This window comes from Triturus cristatus, chromosome 12 (assembly GCF_964204655.1).
Source record: "Triturus cristatus chromosome 12, aTriCri1.1, whole genome shotgun sequence".
NCBI classification, from domain to species: Eukaryota; Metazoa; Chordata; class Amphibia; order Caudata; family Salamandridae; genus Triturus; species Triturus cristatus.
This window is the reverse complement of record NC_140595.1, coordinates 821,456,645-821,483,751: the sequence shown is the minus strand read 5'-3', so window position 1 is coordinate 821,483,751 and position 27,107 is coordinate 821,456,645. Positions and strand designations below refer to the sequence as shown.

At 45.7% G+C, this 27,107-nt stretch overlaps 1 protein-coding gene across 2 annotated transcripts in view; it reads left to right on the top strand.

The window, feature by feature from the left end:
• The window catches only part of ZCWPW1 (zinc finger CW-type and PWWP domain containing 1), a 1,624,070-nt gene that overhangs the window by 816,405 nt on the left and 780,558 nt on the right, over window positions 1-27,107 (top strand). For both annotated transcript variants that reach the window (XM_085639318.1, XM_085639317.1), the window contains exon 10: window positions 15,081-15,156. In XM_085639318.1, the coding sequence (XP_085495444.1) occupies window positions 15,081-15,156 (76 nt within the window). The remainder of the gene's footprint in view (window positions 1-15,080; window positions 15,157-27,107) is intronic.

Below are 27,107 nucleotides of genomic sequence, written 5' to 3'. Positions count from 1 at the left end.
CAGCTCGCTCCGTGGGTTTAGCTGTTTTGCCACATCAATGGTATTAGCCCTTTTGATCTTTCCTCTGCTGTGGCAGGGGTATCCCATACAGAGAACCACTTGTGCCTCTGTAGGGTTCTCAGCCTTTTCGTGGCTGAAAATATGGCACCCAATGATCCTCTGGTCAGACAGCACACCAGTCAGTGTACCCCCTTACCCCGGCCGCACTTGTAAAACTGCTTTACCCAGCCCTAAGCAGAGCACAGCTGTGAGAAGTTGGCCTGATGTATGATGTCACTAGTTCTAGTGTACACCTTATATCAGTCCAAATACCCTTATGGTGATTGGTTGTAAAGTCAACCTTATAGACCAGCTATCCTAGTGGTAGCATGGACAAGAGCAGTCTTAGGCTAAACTCTGAATGGCATGTGAAGCCAGCTGTGATACCATATATAATCCCTTGAATACCAAATGAAAGGACACCACAACAGATATATATATAAAATAAAGTGTATTTATTCTAGTCAAACCCTCAGCACTCTTTATGAGATTAGAGGTAAGTACAACACAGTCTTATTTAAGCATACATTAAGTCACACAGGTAAGTAATACAGTTAGGCCCTAGGGGCCACGCAAACCATATACTAAGTAAGTGGTATAAGGACCACTGTCACGGAAATAGGATAGGCCTAGGCCTAGGGAATCGCTGGGGCTACACTACACTAGCAACAGTTAGGAAGTGGGAGGCCCACGGGATTCAGGTGCAGAGTGGAAACACTCACGCGTAATGCGTACAAGTCGATAGAAATAGTAGTTGTTAGAAATTAACAGTTTAAGGACACTTCTGAAGCAGCTAGAGAGTCGAGACTCGGAAACTAGACCCTAGGATAGTCACTACCCTTGTGAGCACCGAAGTACCCAAGTTACCTAGCCCACAGGCTGCGGGTGCATAGGTGTGAACTTGCGTCGGGTTTCGTCGTGGACTTCTATGGATGCCTGAAGGAAAGATGCTGACAGGCAGTCAGTGAAGAGTGTCCGGTGGATCCCAAGGCTGGGATCAAGAAGAGAGGAGACCTGCAAGCAGAAGGGACAGAGTCAAGGTCACTAGCCAGTGACCACGTGGAACCAGGAAGGAACCAGGCGATGTCGTGAAGATTGCAGGTGAAGGTGAAGCTTGTCGCTGCAGCCACGAGGTCCAGGGAACGTCGAGGACGACCAGGAGGTGAGCTGTCCCATGAAGGCTCTTGCTGTCGGCGGCGTCGAAGTTGGACTAGGACTCACCAAGCCTTGGCAAGCGGAACCCACGAAGAATGGAGGACTTGCTTCTGGTGCAGACCAGGAAGGTCTGGGGTGCTTCTCTTTTGCAAGGAAGCGGGAGCCAATCTGGAGGAGCCAAACCAGCAGTAAAGATTTCTGGATGCGTCGTCACAAAGGCCACTAGCCAACGGGCAAGCAACCGGACAGACGCGGCAAGCAGGAAAATGCAGAAGGGCCCCACGCAGGACTCGTGGAGTGTGGGGGGCTGATCTTCGGTGCAGATGGTGCTTGGGGTTGGGGCTTCTCAATCCCCGGTGCACAACTTCGAGGGTACCTCAGAAGCTGCGCTGGAAGATACTAGCCACTTTTCCCAGGTAGCCGGTCCCACGTCTCTCGTCGCCTCCACGGATCTCAGCTCGGCTGTGGATGTGGATCAGGGTCGGAGAAGTCTGGAAGTCAAGGCTCTGGTCGGGCTCTGCAGTCGGTCCCTCGTAGAACTTCAGCAAAGCAAAGGGTAGTCTCTTGATGGTGCCTGTTTGCACAGGGTAGCCACTCCTTGGCCACAAGGGAGATTCTTCAGTCTTCTTCTTTCGTCGAATGTCGAAGGTCCAGAGTTTCTGTTCAAGTTGCAGGTTCAGGATAATCTAATCTCCTGGGGCCCAGCTACCACTCTTATACTAATCTGGGGGGCTGGGTTACCTGCTAGGTCACGCCTTATGGGTGGGACCTGGGAGGGGGGTGGTTACACCCCCTTCCCTTTGTCCAGTTTCGCGCCAGGACTGGGGCTGGAGTGCCCCAGCAGCGGTTTGAACTGGACTATGCATGGGACACCTTGTGTGCCCCAGGCATGTCACATTCCTTTCAGCCCTCCCTGCCCCAATACACTAAAGTCTGTCTGGGGAGGTGCTAGCACCTCCCCAAGCAGGAAACCTATTGTCCAAGCCTCCCTTGCCGGGATCACTCCCAGCAGCAGGAGGTCAGACTCGTGTCTGTGGCAGCAGCATCCATTTTGTGATGCTGAGGCTTTGGTTAGAGTTAAACAGCAAAGTAGGATTTTAACATGTCTCTCCCTCTAGAAGGGTGGAATAATATCCTCATCACCAGAAATGGTATGGGGGTATTATTCCAAAGTGTTAGACACCTTACACAACATGTTTTGATAAAGCCAAACCATAGTTACCATAACCGTTTAAGATTATAAGGCACTTTAAGAGTATATGGTAGGCTATATCATAGAACAGCTATAAGGACATGGTTCCGAAAGCTGCGGACAGGCTCAGCTCATGCTAGAGCACCATCTCACATGTTACCAAGCACTCTGCCTCCAGGATTGTTAAGGCCTGCCATAGGAGTGGCTCACAGGTACACATGTGTCTATTTTAAGGGTAGATATAGGTATACTATATCTAAGCAAGGGGTGATTACACGACCTTGCCCCAGCTGAGTGATCAGCCAGTTGTGTCTGATTGGAAGGCCAGACCAGGGGTGGCATACTACATGCTGCAGCCCCTGGGAGGCCTAGGGTACACCTATGCCCTGGGTACCTAGGGTACACTGTACAGGGTCCAATAAGGTGATCCTTACCTATTGGGTATGTACCTAGGGTACATGGAGTACATTTTAAAGAGAGAGCAGACAGCCTGATACCCTGAATGGCAGGATCTCAGGCCAACTAAGTCGAAAAACCAGCTAGACACTAGGCAAAAAGTAGGGGGTATCCATAGTCAAATATCCACCTTCCTACAACAGCCACCTAGATCGAGGCAGGATTCAACAATTTTTACTAAGTTCGCAGGCCATAACATTGGACAGGTGGGTCCTGCACTTCGTTCAGAGAGGGTATTCCCTACCCCTCCTGGCCGCTCCACCGCATCTTCCACAATCTCCGAAACAACTGACGGAGGAGCCACTGTCTGTTTTACAGCAGGTATTGCAAGCCCTTAAGGGCAGAGGGGCTATTGAGAGGGTGCTTGCATCAGAAGTGGGTCCTGGTTGTTACTCCTGCTACGTCCCGGTGCCAAAGAAGTATTGAGACCTGCGTCCTATTTCAGACCTGCACCCTTGCAACAGCTTCCTCTGAAAGGACAAATTCAAGATGCTGACACCGCCTGGGTCTTGTTTGCTCTTGGAGACTGGATTGTAGCATTAGACCCATAGGAAGCATATTTCCATATTGATCCCAATGGCTCTACCTGCGGTTTGTGGTGGGACAGGAGCAATTTCAATTCGCTTTGCTCCCCTTGTTCTCACCAGAGCCCCTCAAGTGTTCTCAAAAGTGATGATGGTGCTTGCATTTCTTCTTCGTAGGTCAAGAGTTCCAGTCTTTCTCTACCTCGATGACTGACTGCTGAACGCCCGTTCACCCGGGCAATCGTCACCCATCTCCAGACTATGGCAAATCTCCTGACATGCTTGGGGTTCACTATCAATGTGCTGAAGTCACACCTGACACCTTCTCAGATGCTTCTTTCATCAGAACCATTCTGGACACAGTCAGGTTCTGTGCTATTCCCCTGGAAAGGAGAGTGCAAGATATTCAAACTATGATCATGATTTTTCAGCTTCTGTCCTGGATATCAGTAAGGTCTACTCTGAGGCTGCTGAGACTGATTGCCTCCTCTATCCTGCTGGTCAAGAACGCCAGTTGGCATATGCAGGCTCTGCAGTGTGATCTGATGTCTCACTGGGACCAACATCAAAGGGATCTTCCAGATGTCCGAGGAGTCTGCAAGACCAGCAGTGGTGGCTGCTGGACCACAGTTTAGTCAACGGTGGACCCATCTCCCTACCCCACTCAGAGCTGTTAGTGATGACCAAGGCATCGCTTCTGGTTTGGGGCAGCCACGTGAGAGAGGTGGAGATCAGAGGCCTCTGGGGAAGTCCCAGCTTTTGGAGATGAGGGCCCTCGTCTTGGTGCTGAGCCTACATTCCATCCATCAAAGGGAGGCTGGTGCAGATGCTTAAGGACAACACCACCACCATGTGGTATTGCCACAAGCAAAGGAGGTTGGGGTTGCAGAGTCTTTGCCAGTAGGCGCTTCATCAGTGGTCCATCAGTGCATCTTCCTGTTGGAGAGCCAACTGGTAGGATCTATAAATGCTGGTTGGACAAACTCAGCCGTCGATGCTTAGTGAATCATGAGTGTCAATTTTACTCGGAGGTTGCACAATCTCTGTTCTGCAAATGGTGAGAACTGTGGCTCGATCTTTTTACCACCTCCGAGAACTCACAATGTCTAGGCAGAATGTGTCTCCTAGCAAGAGACACGTTGGAAACTTCAACGTGCAGATGTGACTCAAGTCCTGAAAAAACGTTGACCCTTGAACAACACTTTTTGCATTTGATGTTTTTTGTCTCCTGTAAATTTGCTCTTCATAATAATCTGTTTTCATACTATTGAGTTATAGTATATACCTAAACTCTTTGTTATCCTTTAAATGCTATACTACAGAGTACGTCCTTATTCTCACTCTCTTAAAATATGAATTACAAGTACTTACCTGGGAATTACTCACCAGAATAACTAACTGGATCATTGAAACATATTAGTAACAATAATATTTTGATAGTAACTCATGTTTTAAAATAATTCCTTAAGTAATTTTGTTTGTTGATTACATTGTCAATGCCCAATTCCTGAGGGATCTCTTTGGCAGTGTTAGCATCATAGAACTCAGGCGCAACCCATGCTTCCAGGAAGCCCCAGACTACTCCCGAGATATAAATTAATGACAAATAAAAGATCCATCCTTTCAGAAACCTTAACAATATTTTCAGAAGGCAGTCCCTTTTCCCTGCTCCATAGAGCTTAACATTCTGCTAGTCAAAACAACAATTTTTTTCTTTTCAAGAAGAGACCTATCTATCCAAGGGAAATGTCCCTTTCTTCAAAATACTCCGTCCCAAAGAGGTTGTCAAATCTCCTGGCTGCGAGGCTTCTTAAATATTTATTGTGTCTATTGCTTACCCTAAACTGTCTGTAGACGATTGTGGAATAAGTTCTAAGTGACGTGAAGGACAGGCTCACTCACTTCCTGGCAGCTTTACAGTTCTTACCATGATGATTCCTTTCAAAGATTCTCATGGAATGAGTAAGATTCCATCAGAAATAGTTCTCTTAGATTTTGTGATCGATATATCTCTTGCAGGATGAAGTGCTCTTATTGGCATTCTAAGGCACAGCTTCACAAAGCTGATTCCATGTTCAGTTATAGCAACAAGTGCAAATAGCCCTTATTTACAAGTCTAAAAGTAATTTCGACATTCAAAAAAAGTAGTTTTGCACTTTAGGACAGATATTGGGCAGTTCATTTCCACAACATTTTGCACACCACCAAATGTACTTGTTCGCAGGTATTCCCAAACATTTTGTTGACCCACCGACACCATGGAAATGGTCAGAGATTTACTTTAGTTAAGCATATCAGTGAAACCCTTTTCCTGGTGTTAATAGGTAAGAAACCCCGAAATTGGCAGGGTTAAGCAGATGGTCTGTAGATTTGCTTTCTTGCATGGGTGTAGATCTCTGAGTCTAAGGAATGTTTATTGTCTTCCAATGTTGCTCCTCGAGACCTGTGACAATCAAAGGTTTCAGGGAGTACTGATAAACTTGTCAATTGTATTTGCTTGCATGTGAAGTACTTTTCATATGTACAATTGTACATAAGGTATAATTGTACATAAGAAAATGTTCATGAATTCAGTTAATATTCCCAAGATGGTGATCGTGGATTGTAACTTTTAAGGCATGATTTAGAGAAGGGTGGTACAATAAAATGTACTTTATTTCCACTGTGAACTGCTGATGGAAAATCTGATGGCAGATTGACCACCTCCATACTGCACCTCAGCAATAGTAATTATGCCTGCGGGTGACCAGCTGAGGAAAGTCCGCAATGGCAGATGTGTGGTATTCAGCAGATTTTGTGTCACCTTCAAATCCTTAATCAATAACTTTACTATTTTTATTGTTTTCATGTTTCAAGTCCTTATGAACGTAATCCATTGATAGCTTTCACGTCTCGTCCTTTGGCCTTTTGTTAATCTAAAACAGAGGTCTTGAAACTGGGGAGGGGGGTACCCACCTGGGTGTCTTTGGCTGTATTTCCAGGGAGGCTGGAATGGCTCGGTAAGTACTTGTTAATGAAGATGGCCTGGAGTTAAGCTTTGTTTATTTGACTAATTTCCAGGCTTTCCAGGCTTTCTTCATTTACGTGCAGCTGTTGAAGTACATAAAAAAGTATGGGAACTGTGGTCCTGAGTGACGAGATAGTGGGGTCAAAGACGTGCTTAAAAAGAACAAAATATTCTGTAACTATGTTTTTGTTTTTCACCTTCAGTTTACTTCATAGAAAATAAAGCACACACCTTAAATAAAAAATACACTCAAGCTAATCTGATCTGTGGAAAATGCACTCTGTCTGAATGTGTGGCCAAAGAGTCACAGAATTCAATCCTGGTTGGCGCAGAGGGGAATTGTAACTTGTGTATTTATAGTGCTATGAGATCCCAGCCCATGGCAGAAAGTACTGTGAACATGCAAGTCATTTCAATTCAATTCATCTTTATTCGATCTCACAAATGCAGATCATAAAAAATATATACAATACTAAAATCATGCACATATGTTAAAAAACAACCATGATTAAAAAAAAGGGTTAAATATTTTAATTTACCATTTGTAAAGTGACAGTGCGTACAAATGAATTACGAATGCATCAAATCTACTAAAAGCACTGTGAACATGTAAGTCATTATTTTAAAATGTTATTACACACAGCATACGTTATGCCACAAAATAATTTAGTGATTTAAGATAAAACAAATGCTTTCAAAGCATATACTTTGGTATAGGTAATCAGATTGTACCTCGTGCAGACATTTTTATCTGTGTCCATGAAAATGACGCTTTCCAGAACTCACCTGATAACACCGGTACATTGCCTTGCAAAATGAATAAATCTTTGTCACCAAGAAGCTTGAAGTGATTCCATCATTTAAAGCCTATACTTGCTTCAAAGCAGCCTTTCCGTTTGGTGATTAACTAGCTGCACACATTTACATTTCTTTCAGGTAGCAGGCAGGTGAGAAGATCTTTTTGATTTTAGCCCTATGTCCCTTTACAGCACAAGAAACCTCATACCTGCTTCACTTTCACCCAGAGTCACCTCAAGGTTCACATGACCTATTCCGTGGACAGTTGATTTTTAACAACAAAAAGTCGAAACAGTTTTTGTCAAATGAAAAAAGCTTGGGTGCATCAGTCTCCAGAGATCCCGCCCACTCCGACCTCTGTTAACAAACAGATAAAATAGAATAGAATACATTTTATTGTTTAGTTAATTAAAACCGGAACAATATAACATTTGTTAACAATGCATTATATCAATATAATCAATTTAAAAAAGTATTGTAAAACCAGTTACTTTTTTCATAAGTGTTTGTGTATATTTACAGTAGGCGCTGGTGCACCCCATTTATCCAATTTCCTCCATAGTCTGCCTCTGTCCACGTTATCGAAGGCAGCACTAAAGTCAATATAGCACAGATGTAATGGTTGCTGAGAGACTTTAGCTGCGTCGATTATTAAGGATATTGTGAGGATGTTAGTGGTGGTACTTGTTGATTTACGGAACCCAGTCTGATTCCACGGTATAATAAGACTAGCCTCTGCCCACGTTGTTAGATCTTCAAGTATTGTGCCTGAAAAAATATTTTGCCTCATTGTCTGTCAAAGCTATTAGGCGATAGTTGTTAGGATCCGCCTTGTCCCCTTTTTTATGGATTGGTGCTATAATTGACCCTTTCCAGAGTTCTGATATTATTTCCAGCCGCCTGATGTCCGTGAATAAAGAATGAAAAATTTCCACCCAGGCATCGGACTTAGCCTTGTAGAGTGCCGGGGGAATGCCATTCGGGCCTGGTGCTCCTTCTCTCCTTCCTTTTGCGATTTGTTTTCTTATTGTTGTCGGGGGGAGATAGCTGATGGCACCTAGTCGTCTGTTTTCATTATGTTCAAGTTCTTGATTACTCGGCTCGATTAAGGTCTGGCTGACATGTACTTGTGGCATAAAAATGCTTGTTTGATAATTGCCAGGTGTATCAGTAGTGTTGTTATAGTGACTTGACAGGTAGTTCACCCATGTTAATTCTGTTATGTTTGACCCAATTCCGATGTGGTATGGGCAGATAATTCCGTTGACTGTTTTCCAAAAACGACTACTGTTGTTACATTTTATGTCGCTTAGCAATTTTGCCCAGTGATCGTTCTCCGAGTCTCTTTTGATATGCCATTTCAATTTCTTCAATTTTGCCCTTTGCTCCTTTTAAGTTTGTTCGAAGAAGAATATTCCACGGTGAGTGTCTTAGGTTACGCTGAGCTGCATTTATTGTTTTTTTAAGAGACTTTATCTCTACTCGAATTCTTTTCAAGGTGTTGTTCTTATTATGTGTGGTCTGTAGCTTCCGCTTGTTATTGTTGTTTTCTGTTTGTCGACTTATAAGTGTATCGGTGAATTTTCCCCAAATTTCTATTTGATTTCCTGGGCTTTCAGCGAGTTTATTGAAGAGTTGAATTGCAGCATCAGCTTTAGTAACTGTGTTTGTTGTTGTACAATTAATCCTCCGTAAATTGGAGGTATAAATAGTCTCCTGGGTTGCTTCCGGCTTAATCGTTTTTGATGCTATGCAAGTTATGTGAAATTCTTGTGGACGGTGGTCTCTGTCTCCTTTATGCCCCATTCTAAATCCGCCGATATGTTCAAAAAGTGCAAAATTTGCGAAGGAATAGTCCAGGATTGAACTGGTTGTTGAAGAGTAATATGAGGCGACAGGTGGAATGTCGTCTGGGAATCTACCATTTAATGCACGCAGGTTTAGGTGTTCCAGGTCATCTAATAACTTGGTTATTACTTCGATTCTTCTTCTTCTGCCGTGGAACGTATTGTATGGGTATGTTATATAGACCTGTTAGCAGCTCTAGCTCGGTTCCCTGGGCCGAGCCCATAAGATATTGATTAAAATCCCCTGTCAAAATTATCAGTGTATTCGCCGGCGCCATAGAGATTTCTGTCACGTGTTTCACTAACTCTATAGCGTCCTTTATTTTACGTTTGGGATGAATGTTTGAGTTTATCCAGATCACCTCTGTTTCTTTATCTTCGATGAAAATTGGAGTTTTCACTGTTATAAATGCATTTGAATTTAGATTCAACATTGTTGCTGATGATATGCGGGTTGTTGAAACGTAGGTGGCCAGCCCCCCAGAACTGTGACCAAATCTTCCAGACCTTATTGCCGGTATAGAGTGGCACATGTATCCCTCAATTTGTATCGGGGTCATGAGCCAAGTTTCCTGAAATAGTATTATGTCGTGGGCCTTGATGCAGTTTAAAAAGTCTGGGTCAGTTATTTTAGCTGCTAGGCCATTTATGTTCCAGGAACAGACTTTAAGGAAAGGCATTTTCAACCGGCCTGTTGGCCCAATTTGTTGATCTGGTCAATCCTGCACTGTGCGTCTTTTTATGGTGCGTGATATTGCTTCCATTTTACGAACCTGGTATATTGGAGCTCGTGGTTGTGATGTTAATTCCTGTTGGTGCCTGTAGTCGTCAATGCTCCTTTGGCGAGATCTCCCACAGGAGCCCTTGAGGATGCTGGTTGGTGGTATATCATCCACTTGTTGACCTGTGCCTTCAATGATTATTAGTGGTGCCGGGTATGCTGGGTTTTGAAATGGGAATATCTCAATGCCCCATTTTTTGAACACATGTAGTTCAGCCAGGATTAGTTTTGCAGTTCCGCTAGAAGTCCATGTTGTTTTTGTTGCTTCCATAGATTGAGGATTGTTGGTGTTTACAAACTCTATGGATAATAGGTCCATTGATCTTATCTCAGCTAAAGTTGGAATTGCCTTAAATAATTTTAAGATGTTGCCGCGGTTAAGTATATCCTGGGGGCCCCGAGAGACATATATTGGATAAAAAACCAGAACTGTTGGCTCTTGCCTTAGTTTTTGTGTTTCCAAGTGCGTTGGGTTTGTTCTATCTGTTTGATCCGTTTGAAACAAACCACTGATTATTGCTTTGTACTGTATTTCCCCCTTATTACTTGCAGCCTCAGTTCTGTGATTACCTAAGGGTGACTCGGAAGTTCTTTGTATGGGGTTTTTATGTATTAGACCTCCCCACCTGGACTGTACCTTGTTATCCGGTAACCCAAAACTGGTGCATTCGTTGGATTGCTCCTGATGCTTTGACTCAGTTGGTGGTAGCGCCTGCGTTAGCCTATCAGGCCTAACTTCCCTTCCCTGGGCATCCCTTATTTCCCCTTGATTTTGTATTGGTTTCTGGTTGTGTTGAATTAAATTGTCCTGTGTAGGTACACGCAGAGGGCTACCCTTTTCTTTTGACCGCGTGTGTATGTTTTGGGCAGTCCAAGGTGAACTCCTTTGGTCAGAGCTCTGTTTTTGTTGTTTGTTTTGAGTCCTCACCAAATTTTTTGTTTTTGAATTAAATGGGTCTCTTTGGCTTCTCCCTTCTTCTTGTTGTAGAGTTAAGGTAGTTGTTGTTTGATTTGGCTTGTCTTTATTTACGTATGCGCAGGTGCGCAGTTTCAGATTTTGAGAGCTTTCAGGTTCCAGGGATTGTTCTAAATAATTCGCAGGAGAAAGATCATGTATTGATAGACTACTTGTGGTGTCTAGGATGTTTTCGTAGTTGGCGTGACTGTCATGCGAATCGGCGAAGATGGGGAAGTAGGCAGACATGCTTTTGTCTGGCTTTTGATTCCAACCTTTCCTTTTTTGTTGGCGGCTCTGTTTAGCATTTAGTTTTGATTCTTCGCCATTTTTAGAGACACTAGAAGTAGCCATTGCCATTGCCATTACCTTAGTGACATTGCCCTGCTGTTGAGTTTCTGCCAGACAGTTGATTTCAGGTCCTTCTGCGATGTTTGAGACCACCTGGGTGTGTTTTGTATTTGTCGTTGTTGCTTTTGTCGTTACACTTTTAATCTCTGTTAACATGCTATTAAGCATTAGGGGTAGAGTAGATAACTTTTCAACAACCTGTTCGCAATTGCATTTGAGATTAGAAGTTGTTTGAGCTCTTATGATCAGGCTGTTTAGGTTACCCAGTTTTTCATCTATGCCGGCGGTGAAAACGGCCAAAGTGTTCAGTAATGTTAACTGTATCTCCATTTTTTCTGATTGAAATTGCAAGGCGTTTACGGCCAGTTGAATTGTATTCAGTAAAGAATCCCAAGCGCTGATGTTTTGTGCCTTTGCCAATTCAGATTCGTTGACAGTGAAGTTCGTCTGATTTATACAGCTTTGGTTATTAGAGGAGATTTGGGGGCTGAACTGCCCTTGCTTTAGTACGTCTTCTGAGTTTGGTTGGTCGACCTCCGAGTTGTTATCCTGCTCATACTCTTGAGAGTCAAATTGTGGTATGCTTGTCAGTGACGCGATCATAGTCGTGGTCGTCCTCCTTTCCCCAGTTGAGGTTATGTCTGTTGGCCTTAAGTCCTCCGATTCGTTTCTTTGATGTAAGTTTAAAGAGGGATTTGTTGTTAGATTTCCACTTGAGTTTCCACTTCCCAAATCGTTAACAAACAGATGTATTTTCAGGTGAAATTAAGTACACCCGCAGGGTTGTATTCTGACGCTGAACCCTGATCATCCATACCCCTGTGGCCTCAGTGTAGTATCCCAGGAGAAAGAGGAAAGGAGTGAGATTCATGTATAGTGTCAAAAAGATGGGCCAGAGAAGGGGGCGCTATGTGGGAAATAATGTATTTGTTTATAAATGGACAGGAAAGGCTTCCTCAGACAGGTGTTCTTGTTGGCTACTTTTTTTAAAGGACCATTGCCTTCATTCAGGCAGCAGGTGCAATGGCACTGGGGCCATTGGCATGAGCATCAGCTTTAGTAACTGTGTTTGTTGTTGTACAATTAATCCTCCGTAAATTGGAGGTATAAATAGTCTCCTGGGTTGCTTCCGGCTTAATCGTTTTTGATGCTATGCAAGTTATGTGAAATTCTTGTGGACGGTGGTCTCTGTCTCCTTTATGCCCCATTCTAAATCCGCCGATATGTTCAAAAAGTGCAAAATTTGCGAAGGAATAGTCCAGGATTGAACTGGTTGTTGAAGAGTAATATGAGGCGACAGGTGGAATTTCGTCTTGGAATCTACCATTTAATGCACGCAGGTTTAGGTGTTCCAGGTCATCTAATAGATGGTTATTACTTCGATTCTTCTTCTTCTGCCGTGGAACGTATTGTATGGGTATGTTATATAGACCTGTTAGCAGCTCTAGCTCGGTTCCCTGGGCCGAGCCTATAAGAAAAAGGTTGATGGGGCCTATTTGTTTTGCTAGCATTTGGAACTAGATCACCCTTGCTGTAATGGCAACAGGGCCCAAGCAGTAGGGGGCATGATGTGGGGCTTTTCCCCCTTTTTTTCACACAAAGATGCAGACAACCTGTTTTGGCTCGCAGGCATAGGAGTGATGGGCCACTGCATCCTGAATGCAACTTTCTTACTTTACAAACAAGCATTGGCATAGCCAATAGGTCTCGCCTTTGGGGCCTTATAAGTGTTTAGCCATGCAACACTTGATGTTGTTTCACCAAGGATATTGTGCTGGATAACTAAACACTTATAAGGTCCCAAAGGCGAGACCTATTTGCTATGCCAATGCTTGTTCCTTCCTTCTTTCCCCTGCATTGGTTTTCTGCCTTTCTTCTTTTTTTCCTTTCTTTCTTGCCTTCCATGTCAAAGCTGAGGCTTGCAGCCAATGCCAGACTGATGGCTTTTTTGTAGGTCAACGTTAGTCAAGATCGTTTTATTTTACTAAAGGTATGTATAACATAGTATCTTAAAGGGGTACTTCACCCATTAGTCTGCAATTGTATCATTTACAATTTTCTTACACCCACTCAAGCTAAGCGGCAGTGTCACCTTACTTCAGCCATTGACTGACTTCATTATAAGTTGTAGTATGCTGCCCTTTTACAAAGAGCACATCCACACACAGGGTAATTCCCTTCAGTGGCGGGTGTACCACAGTATGTGTACTTTTTGAGATCAGAAAAGCCACTTAGACATTGGCTTTTTTTTCATATATATATATTTAATGAGAGCCTGGTACTTTCATGAACAATACATTTTGCAAAAACCATGACCAAACTAAACAAGTATTGACAAAAAGCTGGCAGTAAACACCAGACCTATTGGCTTTGTCAATGCTTGTTACTACTTGTCCTAAACCCAAGTCACACTGGATAGGCACATTGTCTTGTATTGTGGGGTTCATCCAGCTTAACTTTAGAGAAAATGCCATGTGCATTTCGACTAAACGAGGCTCCTGAACTAACGAATATATGCGTTTCCTGAAAGCCAGTCGGCACACTGCCAATGTTTCGTGGACAGTCACTGCAATGCTTCCAACGAGGATACACAGTTTGAAGTAGTCTTGAATTACCGAACTTTCAAAAATGTAAAACAAAATGTGTTTCCGGGGGGTAGTTGTTGATATTGTATTTCACTGGAATTGTTTTACGCTTAGGACATAGCACGATACCAAACGTTCTCTGAAATAATCACTATAGAGCCGGTAAATGAGCGCCAGGTTTTAAAATTAACCAATAGCTAAAACATCAAAACACCTGCAGAGAGACAACGTGATAGCAGAAAACATGTGGCAGTGCGGCATCTAAATGAAAATCTCATAATGAGGTACAGTTTCCAGCAGGAAAATGCGCTCGTGGCGACGAGGGGCTTCTGCATGGAGCATCAGGCTGTGCAGAGCCATTCAATTAGGAGAGCATTGGAAATAAAGCAAACTCAGAGTGCACGGTACCATGCACAATTAATTCGACCAGCAAGCCACTGTAACTAAGCACGTGACCCTGATCACTACGGACGAAAACAACATGTATGGAACAAAAAATGTATAAACCATGGACCCAGTTCACTTAGCTAGCAAACAAGGCAAAGACAAGCATTGGCCACGCGGCCGTGAAAGTGACGCGGCTGTGAAAGTGTTCGCGATCGCGGGCTGTAAGGGTGCCCGCAAGCAATGCACTTCATGAGCCATGACGATAAAAGGAAAGCCAGATGTCGACTCTGCTCGTAACTGTGCGCGTAACCGCACGCTCTAGGCCACACAAAAAGCTGTAGTCAGCTTTTTAAAGCCCACTTACTAAATGTCTCGCCAGAACAGCGCATGCGCTGGCTCAGGCGAGACCTGAAAAGGTAAGGGAGCTCACTTTCTTTGCTTGCATTAGCGACAAAGGCACTCACCCTTACTGCTAAGAGAGGGGCAACATATGGGATCTCATTTTTTTCTGAATGGGACTGAAAGTCTGTTTCAGGATGGTAGTATTGGCCAGGTATGATGGGGAATGGGTGAAAGAGGCAGAGGAGACAGCCTGCTGCCGAGAGCTGCAGCTATCTGTAATGCAGCAGGTGTAGTTGTATTGAAGCTGAGGAGTGTGAGGAGCTCACATCATGCCAGTTATGGGGAGTAGTTTTTTTAAGTCAATTTTTGCTTTTTTATGATGTATTTTATCTTTTATAAGCCTCACATGTTGTGTGGAATCTGAGCTACAGAAAAGGTACCTTTGAAATGATCTCATAAATTATCAGATGCCCCACCCCTGTAATCAGCCCTGCCACTTCTGCTCCCCTAATTCTTTACATAAAGTTTTTGAGGGGTGCCCAACTTTAAAACATTTTGCTTAGGGGACGGGGGTGTCAGAGAAAAAACGTTGAAATGATTCTGATGTAAACCTTTTGATATTTATCATGCTCACAACTTGTATTTTGTGTCTGTACCGCAGGTGGCCTGGGATGGTGGAAGCTGATCCTGACATTGGTGTATATTTTCTGTTTACATCAAATTTTGATCATCTTCCAGTATGTATACTCACATCTTGCATTGATTAGGACTTCATGAGGCTATATAATGACGATTTGATTATTCATTAATTATCTGGTTATGATGCTTTCATGTTTTGTTATCTAGTACTATTGGTGCTACCCAAGGACATGTTTTGATTTTCAGTATTAGGATGTTAATCTGTGGTGTTCTTTTACATTTATTCCTGTAGGTGTTTTACAGCACCTAATTACTTGATGTGTGTGAACTCGGAGGCGTTTTAGTATGTTTTTTTATATACATAGTTTGAGGGGATCCTCAGTCTGAATTGTTGCTTGACTAGACAAATATGTTCATGCTTACTTCTTGTCTGCCTTTCCATGGTTGGGCCACTTGCCTATCCCATGAATAGCCTTTGACTTTGCCATGTTGTTGAGACCTGTCTTGATCTATTTGATTGAGACCGTCAGTGACAGTCCTAAACAGATTCCAGACGCACGTTAACAAAGAGAAAACCTTTCTCCTCCCTCAAGGGTTCTTTAATCAGTAGCTGTGCCTATGTGCTGTCCCTAGAGTCACATTATAGGGTAAATCTATTTATAAGTTAATTTTATGTTTTTTAAGTTTAGAATTTTAGCATTTATCATATGGTTCATGCCCCTGATGAGGTTGCAAAATGTTCTGATTTACATCATTCTTTTCAGAGTTTAGGATTTAAACAGGGTGTTGGTTGTAGTTCAACTTATATGATAGGTCTTAGGTGGCATGCTTGATATAAGGAGACTTGCCCTGAACATGGTTCTGTGATGTTAGAATAGAAGCATTTCCACAAGCGAATATCTCCCTCTCTTGGTGTTAAAAGATAATTTTTTATCGCAGTCCTGCTCTTGTCAATAGGTGGCGTCATGCGGCTCTGTGTCAGGTTAGTCCCACCTCTGATGTGACAACAGGGCGACTTTATCTGCACCTCTTCCACACTCTGAAGTCAGTTCCTTCCTTTATTTTTTCCCCTGCTGACGTGGATCACCAGATCTCCTTTGAGTCCTGGCAAATTGACAGAAATTCTTGCACCAAAAGTATCCAGTTTGCAAGGGAAATGTCCCCTAAACATTACCGGAGTCAAACCGTGTAGGAACTGCCATCGCCAGATGTAGGTGAGGGATATGCATGATGTCTGTCTCTGGTGTCTTGGCTCCAAGCATGTTGTGTGCCTACTGCGCGACAATGAACTGTTTGGCCATCCGTGACAGTGAACCCAAACTCGCCATTGCAGAACTCCAAAAGAAGACAAAGAAGACCCGGTTTTGTTTAAATCGAGGGTGTGTATGTTTTCCCATTCTAGAGGCCGATTTTGTGACTGCTCGTCATTGATGTCTTGCAGCTCAGAGAAGTCCAAAAGGTTTAAGAAAAATCCAAGCACGGCTCCCAGTTGTACCGTCATTTCCTCCATCCGGAGTCACTCAACACCTCGAGTACCTCCAGACTCCTGAATATAAATCCGATTCCAATTCTGCTCCCAATTTGCCCTGACTTCCCTTGGACATTAACGATAAAGCAGCAACTTCAAGGACTCAAAACAGCATTTGATAAAGTATTTGATGCTCCTCTGGATCCCTCTTGTGCGCCTTTATTCTCTCAGGAACCAAGGCGGCCTCTGGTTAGTTCACCAGTATCAGGTTTTTCCTTGATGCAGACTATGCAGCTCAAACTCAGTCTGACCCTGGCTCTTCTCAGAACTCAGCTCCACCTGCTACACTGCCTGATTGGTGATGCCGCCAGCCTGGATTGCGATGCTGGCACAACACCAGAATCAGAGCTAATAGTTTTCTGGACTTAAAAGCTCAAACAAAACCACAGACGGCCTCCCCTTTACTCACATTAAGACCCTGAAACCTCACAGCTACAAGATGACAATGATAACACCTGATATGATGACGAGAACGGGGAACAACCTTTACAACGCAACTTTTACAACGCACTACACTTACAATGCATTTTTTACAACGCAACATCCAGTACAGCGCATTCCATTACATAGCATGACACTACAACGCATTTTTAAAAACTACCTTTACAACGCATTCCATTACATCGCATACTACCTTTACAACGCATACCATTACAACGCATAATATTACACTACACTATCCAACACTTACCCTACTGTTGCACCCCCTGGAGTTAGAATAGTAATTTTTACCCCTATACTATCCAACACTTACCCTACTGTTGCACCCCCTGGAGTTAGAATAGTAATTTTTACCCCTATACTATCCAACACTTACCCTACTGTTGCACCCCCTGGAGTTAGAATAGTAATTTTTACCCCTATACTATCCAACACTTTCCCTACTGTTGCACCCCCTGGAGTTAGAATAGTAATTTTTACCCCTATACTATCCAACACTTACCCTACTGTTGCACCCCCTGGAGTTAGAATAGCAATTTTTACCCCTATACTATCCAACACTTACCCTACTGTTGCACCCCCTGGAGTTAGAATAGTAATTTTTACCCCTATACTATCCAACACTTACCCTACTGTTGCACCCTCTGGAGTTAGAATAGTAATTTTTACCCCTATACTATCCAATACTTACCTTAAATGCAATTTAATATTATGTGTTGTAATGGTATGCGTTGTAAAGGTAGTATGCGATGTAATGGAATGCGTTGTAAAGGTAGTTTTTAAAAATGCGTTGTAGTGTCATGCTATGTAATGGAATGGACGTTGTAGTGGATGTTGCGTTGTAAAAAATGCGTTGTAAGTGCATGCGTTGTAAAAGTGTGCGTTGTAACGACATACATCCCCCGGGAACCTATTTTAAGACTTGAAGTATGCCAGTTGCCTGGATACGTCTCCAGACATTGGTTTATACCCCCCTCATCTGGTTGTGGAAACAGAGGATTCCGTCTTCTTCGTTGCAGTGATAAGGAGGGCTGTGGAGATTTCACCTTTTTCACAGCAGAGGGCAAGAAAAATGTCCAGACTGAGGTCCTTTATCCAGGACAAACAAGCCAAACTGTTTTCCTGCCTTTTAATGAGGCACTTACTAAGGTGTACTGATGGCCTTGAGCAGAACGTGTATAAGGCTATTGTGCGGAGTATGATGCCAACTACAGTCAGACTTGCACAACGAGGAAACACAGTTGACCTTACTCCAAACCGGGGAGTTAATATCCCCAACTGCATTGTGAGCAGAGCAAGACGTACCTAGGCGTACTGAGGAGCTCTGGCTCAGACTTGACAAATACACCATAACACATTATAAGCAGAGACTACACAGGGAAGGGGACCAAACGGGCCGCCTACTAGCATGGATATTCCGAAAGAAGCATCCTCCCCAAGTGATATCACATCTGCATATCCCGGAGAGCAGACTGGTAGCTACGCAGCAGGGCATAGCGCATACATTCAAATCCTACCTACAGACCGTGTACACCACCGACCCTACCATTACCCCAGCCAGGTATGTCCCGTTTCTGGAGGGCTTATCCATTCCACAGTTTTCAGACAAGGCTACTGCAGAGCTCAAAGCTCCCCTATCACTCAAGGAATTACGAACAGCTGTGGGCATGCTGCCACACTTGAATACCCCAGGTGAGGCAGATTTCCAGGCCGAATCTTAGCAGGCCTTTCAGGCGGAGGTGACTCTTCCCCTACTTGAGGTTTGTAATGAGGCCAGAGAGATAGGCACTCTTCCACCGAGCATGCGGGAGGGGGAAATCTGTATGCTCCTGAACCCTGGGGGAGATGGGTCAAACCCAGCAGCATATTGGTCAATCACAATAATAAATTTGGACGTCAACATTTTAAGCAAAGCATTAGCAAATCGTCTGGCCCCTCATATGCCCAATCTAATTCACGAGGATCAGTGTGGCCTCATTTCAGGCAGAAACACAGTCATGACCCTCAGGCGGCTTACTCACATTCTGCACGAGACCCTGGTGGGGGAGATCGAGGTAGCTCTGGTTTCTATCGATTTTGCCAAGGCATTCAGCACAGTAGAATGGGGATATCTCTTGGAGGTTCTCAGAGTAGTGGGCTTTGGCCCATATTACCGGGAATGGATCAAACTCCTTTTCATGAACATGTTGCCAGATCCTTGTGGGACGGGTCCGATCGGAGCCCTGAACACTGGGCTGGCGCGCCAGACAGGGTTCTCATCCAGGGGATACTCCTCAATAGTCTTAATCTATGAATAATCCCCGCCCATGTGTGGGATCCCAGAGCATAGAGAAAATACATATATATACATTTATATATGCATATGTGAAAACATATACATGCAGCCTAAAATGTTTCCAACATGGCAAAAATGCTGAAATTACATAGGTTTGCATTGTAGTACCTTTACCTTCCTAACCCATAAGGAAAAAAGGAAGCACTAAACAATTGTCATACAATAATGCTTTATTGCCAAAAAGCAAACTTGTAATTGCAGGCATTTGCCTGTAGGCTGCAGCAGAGTACGAAGAAATAAAGAAAACTGACACCTTGCCTTTAAGGCATTAGAGTAGGGGTACCGTGCCTTTAAGACCTGCAGGAGACCCCTTGCTCCCATGATGCACCACAGGTGGCAGTTAGGTCAGTTCTTTTTTCCGGCTCCTTCTATGAGCTCTTCAGTTTTTTGACTGAAAGTGATGTAATTGATATTTTTCTAAGAAAACTCGACATTTTCTGACTCCTGAAGGCTTATTCTACTGGTTTTTTGGTCTTACCATAAATTTTTTCCAGTCAGAATGCCTGCCTTATTCAGGAAATGCCCTTCCTGTAACAAGAAGATGGCACTGGCAGATCCACACTCTGTGTGTATTGTGTGTCTTCCATCATCACACAATCCTGACCAGTGTTACCACTGCCAGATATTTTCCAGACGGACTCTGCGTGACAGAGAACGCATAAAACTTCATGCCCAGCTGGAGAAGGACAGTAGCCATCATGGAGGTGACCATGGAGTCTTCAAACCACCTACTTCAAGCAAACAACACCGAAAACGGCGACATACCACCTCTCCTGAGTCCAGAAAGAAGAAGGTAACAGGAGATTCGCCGTCGAAGAGACCCAGACACTCTTCAGCGTCGAGGGACAAAATCACCATCTCGACGTCGAGATTCTCTGCCGCATTCAAGTAAGTCGGCGTTGAGGCACAGCGCTTCAGGCTCGAAGGCTGTGGGTCCTGAAAGACCTGAAAAGTCTCAGTCGACGTCGAGGCTTCCGTCGACGTCGAGACGCTCTCCGTCACCCTCGAGTGGGGTCGGCGTCGAGAGTCACGATGGTGAACATATCGCCGCAAGTGGGCTTGTCGACGTCGAGAGCTTTGTCGAAGTCTCATCACTTGACGTCAAGAAGATCGACGCCAACTCGGCGCCATGGGAGATCGACATCGAGATCACCAGCCCGACAGCGAAGATCGACATCGAGATCACCAGACCGACGGTGAAGGTCGACGTCGAGGTCTCCACATCGCCGTAGGCGATCGACGTCGAGTCCACCGTCGAGAGCGGGACGGCGTTCCCATAGCAGATCCCCTGGATCGACGCCGATGGTGATGCAGACTTCATCGACGCCGAGGCATTCGACGTCGAGGGGAAAAAGTGCAGCGGCCGCAGAGGAGACGTCATCTGGGGACTAGTCATCATCCCCAGGACTGCATATTGTGCAAATTTCACTGGAGAAATCTCTCCAAGCTGGAGAGAAGTACGGTCTGTAGCCTCGCTGGCTGGAAGGTGTCGGGACAGGTGACTGCAGAAGTCCGGGCTCGGACTACTCTCGCACTTACTTGCCTTCTAGGATCTCTCCTCAGAGAAGCAAGTCTCCCCTCAGAAGACCAAGATCACCGTCCACGCACCGATCACGGTCCAGGGGTCGTCAGTCTCCTCCCAGAAGGCCAAGATCACCTTCCAGGCACCAATCAAGGTCCAGGGGTCGTCGCAGCTCTCTTCACGACCGTCCCCATAAGAGAAGACGCACAAGATCGCCCACATGGTCTTCCTCCACGAGGTCATCGGTCCGGGACTATTCTCCGACCTTCCCCTCGACTCCTCCATCGCGGGTGTCTCCCATCGATGACATTGCGACCTTCTCAGATGTCCTGGGTAGGGGTGCGAAGAAACTAAACATCACTTTGCATACCCCTGTAGTTCCCACATCTATCATCTTCGACACCTTACACCATCGCACAGCTCCTAGACCGCTGCTTCCTTTGGTGCCAAGATTCTTGGAACCGGCTATGGCCACATTCCTCACCCCTGCTAAGGTGGGCTCCGTACCATCCAGGATTGCCAAAAAGTATACGGCCCCAGCCGAGGATCCCTTATTTCTCAGAGCTGATCCACCAGCGGACTCTGTCATTGTGGTGGCAGCCATGAGGTCTTATTCGGCGTCTACGTCATCTTCTGTCCCCCCAGAGAAGGACAGTAAGCAGATGGACTCCTATGGCAGGAAAATGACAGGTCTCTTTGGGACTTCCTGTCAAGGTTCACCGAAAAGCTCCCCAAAGAAGACCGGCAGGACTTCAGCGAAATTCTGCTAGAAGGTGAGCTAGTAGCCAATCAAGTTATAAGTGCGGCAGTGGACGCTTAAGATCTCGCCGCTCATGGTTACTCCCATGGCGTCTGTCCGCGGTGCTCAGCCTGGCTGGTCCGCACAGGCCTCAAGCCTGATGCACAGAAAAAGATTCTGAATCTTACATTTAACGGTTCCTCCTTGTTCGGGGCTCACGCCGATGAGGAGATGAATAAGATGAAGGCAGAGCTGGATACTGTCAAGGCTGTAGGTCTGGAGAAGCGCAAAGAATACCAAAAACGCTTTTGTCAGGGCGACAAACGTTCCTTCCAGCAGAGGGTTCATACCCCTCAATGGTCCTCCCAGAACCAGCAGAGGCCCCAATTCCAGCAGAGGGGTCGTGGCAGAGGAAGAGGGAACAACAAGCAGCAACAGTCCACCACTAAGCAGCTTCCCAAACAGTGAGGCATTGCTTCTTCTACACCCGTTCGCCACTCCGGTAGGAGGGAGTATCGTTTTTCACCTGAAAGAGTGGGACACCATAACAAGAGACAAATGGGTGCTGAATATTGTGCAGCATGGTTACTTGCTAAGGTTCAAGTCTCCCCCTCCGCAGGTGCCCCCACAATTGAAGCGCCTTTCTCAACTTCAAAGTCCGCTTTTACAGGACGAAGTATCTATCCTCCTCTCCAAGAGGGCCATAGAGGAGGTCCCACCTCTCCAAAGAAACCAGGGGGTATACTCTCGCTACTTCCTAGTCCAAAAGCGAGGAGTAGCCAAAGAGTACAGACCTATCCTCGACCTACGCCTGCTGAACAGGTTTATCGGAAAGGAAAAATTCCGAATGCTAGCCCTGCATCAAATCTCTCCGCACCTTCACCAGGGAGACTGGATGTGTACCATCGACCTGCAGGACGCCTACTTTCACATTCCTGTCTCAGTGAAACATCGCAAATTTCTCAGGTTTCAGGTCTCTCGTCACCACTACCAGTATCGAGTGCTTCAGTTCGGCCTCAAATCCGCCCCACAGACATTCTCCAAGTGCATGGCGGTGGTAGCTGCCTTCCTCCGCAGGCGGAAGATCTTCGTCTATCTATACCAAGACGACTGGCTCCTGAAAAGCTCCACACCTGTGCTACTCCAGAGCCATCTCTCAAACTGCCTCAACCTGCTGCATTCCTTGGGGTTGCAAGTCAACTACAAGAAGTCGGTCCTCAATCCCACTCAACGGATAGACTATCTGGGCGCCTCACTGGACTCCGCCGAGGCAAGCGTGTGTCCTTCGGAAGAGAGGTTGTCATCAATGCTTCTCAAGTGCCACTCTCTTCTCGACACTGCACTTCCCACAGCCAGGCAAGTGTCTTCACTACTGGGATCGATGGCCTCGTGCATCTACATTGTGCCCAATGCACGCCTTCACATGCGGCCTCTACAACAGGCGCTCGAAGATCAATGGTCTCAGAGGTCAGGTCGCTGGGAAGATCGTGTCTCTCTCCACCAAGCTGCCAGGGACCTCATCAGATGGTGGATGAAACGTTCTCACCTGCTGCAAGGGGTCCCTTTTCATCAGACGCCTCCAACACAGACAGTGGTCACAGATGCCTCAATGCAAGGCTGGGGAGCTCATATGGGCCAGCTTCAGGTACAAGGTCTCTGGTCGGAGACAGAAAGAAGTAATCACATCAACTTCTTGGAGCTACGGGCGGTCCATCTGGTACTCAAATCCCTGTATTCGTCTCTTCAATCCAGCCACATTCAGATTCAGACAGAAAACACAACAACGATGTTCGATCTGAACAAGCAAGGAGGCACCAGGTCACGAGTCCCGTCTCTGGAAGCCCAATCAATTTGGCAGTGGCTGCTGGCGAGAACCCTGAACGTGCAGGCAGACGGCCTCAGCAGAGACTTCGTAGAAGCGCACGTCTGGGTGCTCAACGAAGACGTCGCTCAGGAGGTCTTTCGGCAATGGGGAGTGCCGGACATCGATCTGTTCGCAGACGCGGCACTCACGAAATGCCCCGTCTTCGCATCCAGATTCCCCCAGCAGGGATCTCGGGGGAATGCACTTTTGATCAGCTGGTCGCAGACATTGCTATATGCTTTTCCTCCACTCCCTCTAATCCTGGCGGTCATACAGAAGTTCTACAGGACCAACACCAGAATGATCCTGATAGTGCCGGAGTGGCCACGCCAGTGGTTGTACCCGGATCTCCTCCAACTGTCAGAGGTTCCACACCGGAGACTGCTCTGCTGCTCAGACTTACTGACCAAGAACGAGGGGGAGTGTTTCATCCCAACCTCCCCTCCCTCCGGTTGACTGCATGGCTCCTGAAGTCATCCAATACGGACATCTAGACCTTTCGGCTGACTGTATGGACATTTTTAGGGAAGCAAAGAGGCCTTCCACCAGAAAGTCTTATGCTTTCAAGTGGAAGAGATTTTACCTTTGGTGTAGGGACAACGCTCTTGATCCGACTCAAGGCCAAGAGCAAGTGATTCTCCCATACTTACTGCACTTGGCAAGGTCAGGCCTGAAGTATCCCTCCATCAGGGTCCACTTAGCTGCTATCACAGCTTATAGAAAGTCTCCTACCCAGACCTCATTCTTTCAACTGCCTGTGGTCAAAGATTTCCTAGAGGGGCTTAAGAAAGTGTTTCCACCAGTGAGGTCCCCTTTGCCTCCCTGGGAGCTTAACATTGTCCTCACCAAATTGATGGGTGCTCCTTTCGAGCCTATTCATAAGGCATCTTTGCAGCATTTGACCTGGAAGGCTGCTTTTTTAGTAGCCATCACTTCAGCCCGCAGGGTGAGTGAGATACAGGCCCTATGCTGCAAGGAGCCTTACACTGTTTTCCACGCCAATAGAGTGGTGCTGCGGACTCACCAGAGTTTCCTGCCCAAGGTGGTCTCGGATTTCTACATCAATCAGATTATCACGTTGCCCACGTTCTTTCCTCAGCCAACCACTCCCCCGGAGAGAGCTTTACATTCTCTAGACCTCCGGAGGGTATTGAAGTTTTACCTTGATAAAACCCTTTCACTTAGGAAGTCTGACCGGCTCTTTGTCAATTATGGTTCAACAAATGGCTGCTTCCAAAAGATCTATTTCTAGATGGATCGTCTCCTGTATAGCCTTGTCTTACCAACTAGCCAACAAGGTTCTGCAGGTCAGACCACGAGCACACTCTACCAGAGGGAAAGCTTCTACTACAGCTCTCCTTCGCAACATTCCTATATCTGAGATTTGCAAGGCGGCTACATGGCGCTCGATACATACCTTTACATACCTTTACACGCCATTACTGCCTAGATTCAGATGCACAGGCCGATGCCCAGGTGGGGCAGGCCTCTTTGAGGAATCTGTTTGCATAACTGCTGTTTGAATGTGATGTTACTTCATGTTCTATATGCTCTGTTGCTCGTCCGCAAGACTTTGGGTATGGGCTTGCTACTCTATTCATAGATTATGACTATTGATGAGTATCCCCTGGATGAGAAGGATTAGTTACTTACCTGTAATCCTAGTTCTCATGCAGGGGTATACTCATCAAAGTCATAAGCGACCCACCCACCTCCCCGGACGAGCATTCTATTCTAGAGGTGGCTCGGCACGCATGGCCAAGATACCCTGCAGCCGACATCCTCCCACACACTTGGGATCCTTCTCACTTGCGGCACGAGCAAGTACTTAATCACACTCCTATACAGAGCTGTGCGTTCAGACACAATAAGTACTCCTAAAAGAGCCCTTGCGGCCTCGAATATCGATGTGGAAACCCCGAGAGAAGAGGCCGACTGGCGGAAAGCCTGCAATTAACGCATACTGTCTCTAGTAAACCATGCTCTCGGCTCATACATTATAACTTTCTGCAGAGAACATACTTGAGGCCAGTACATCTCCATCGAATGGATCCGGCTCGCCCCGATACATGCCCACTGTATAATGCTGGTAGGGCGGATTTTCTGCACCTGCCATTGTCTTGAGATGCTGTATACTCAGTTTGGCAGCTGGTAGTCAACGAACTGGAGAGAGGTACGTGGCTACACATTGAATTGACCCCCCAGTGCTACCTGCTGGGACTGTTTAATTGCATTGAGCCGGAAAATGACCTATAAATTTGGCCAGTTAGCGATGGTATTGGCTCATTGTAGAGTTGTCATTACATGGCAATCTCAGCGTGCCCCTACATTAGACCTGTGGCACAAAGATGTGGCGTAGTGGGCCCTATCAGAGGAAATACACTTACGCTTAAAAAGGAGGGACGACAAACTCGAAGAAGCAATAAACCCATGGCGGGCGTTGACAGACAATCTCTTAGCTCCTCCTTTTGACGATAACATGGACTCAGACCCCAGGACAGATGGGACTATCTATAATGACACCAGTGAGGTACAAGCTGGGGTCCACTCAATGACTCAACAGGGCCAAGACGCCTCGGCAATAGTGCGCTTTATAAATATTCAGTCAGTCAGGGTGATGATTTACTCGGGCTGGGTGCTAGAATCAGCACAATGGTGTCTGGGGGGGGGGGCGTCTGGATCTCATGTCAGTTCTTGAAGATTAAAGGAATGTTATATTATTCCTATCAATATGTCTATATGCATTTTCAACTAAATGAACATGTGTTTTTTAGACCGCCAGTTGTATATTTGGTAAAATTGATTATATATATATATTTTTTTTTTCTTAAAGGTACAGATGGTCACCTGGGGATAACCAGGATCTTGTGCTCCAGTTAATAGGCAGATAAGAAGGAGGCATAGAACTGCCCCATGGGATCTGTATTTCCTCCTGCAACACCTCATTCCAGAGAGCCTGGTGGTTCAAGCATCCACAAGTCTTCTCAGTCACAATGCATCTCTGACCACCCCGCCAGGCATTGTCGTTATGCATGGAGATATTTGCCAAGCAGATGTTTTCATCTGCCAGCTTTGCCCTCCGGTCAGTCAATACTCAGTCAATACTAGCTGCCTCCTGGGGAGAAACCCTCATGTGTTATGGAACAGAGTGGCTGCTGTCTTGCTAAATGTCCCAGATGAGAATTCCGTGACTAATACAAGGCAGCCAGGACTCAGCGAAGTATTCCATTCGCTCTGGCTTGTACGCTACTGACTGTCTGGGTAGGTCAGTCAGAACCGGCGCCTGCGTCTAATCGGTGCCTCCGCTTTTCCATTCACTATTGCTGGGTAATAGTATTGCCTGTTACTGTCTTCTTTGGTAAAACGAACTGTTGCTTTAAAATTTTTAATTCACTTCTTGTGCCACATTCACCCCTGAACTTACCTGGCCTCTCAGCTCACTGCCTAGACCCCGTTCCGCCACGGCTTGTGCCGATTGAGTGGAGGGTCGGTCGGCAGTACATACTTCCGGTCCCCGGAAGTGGCAGGTTAGCGTTGTAGCTTTTCTCCGGCCATTTCTATTTAAGCCGCAAAAGGGCACGGACGCGCACAGCGGCGCCTGCGTCTAATCGGTGCCTCCG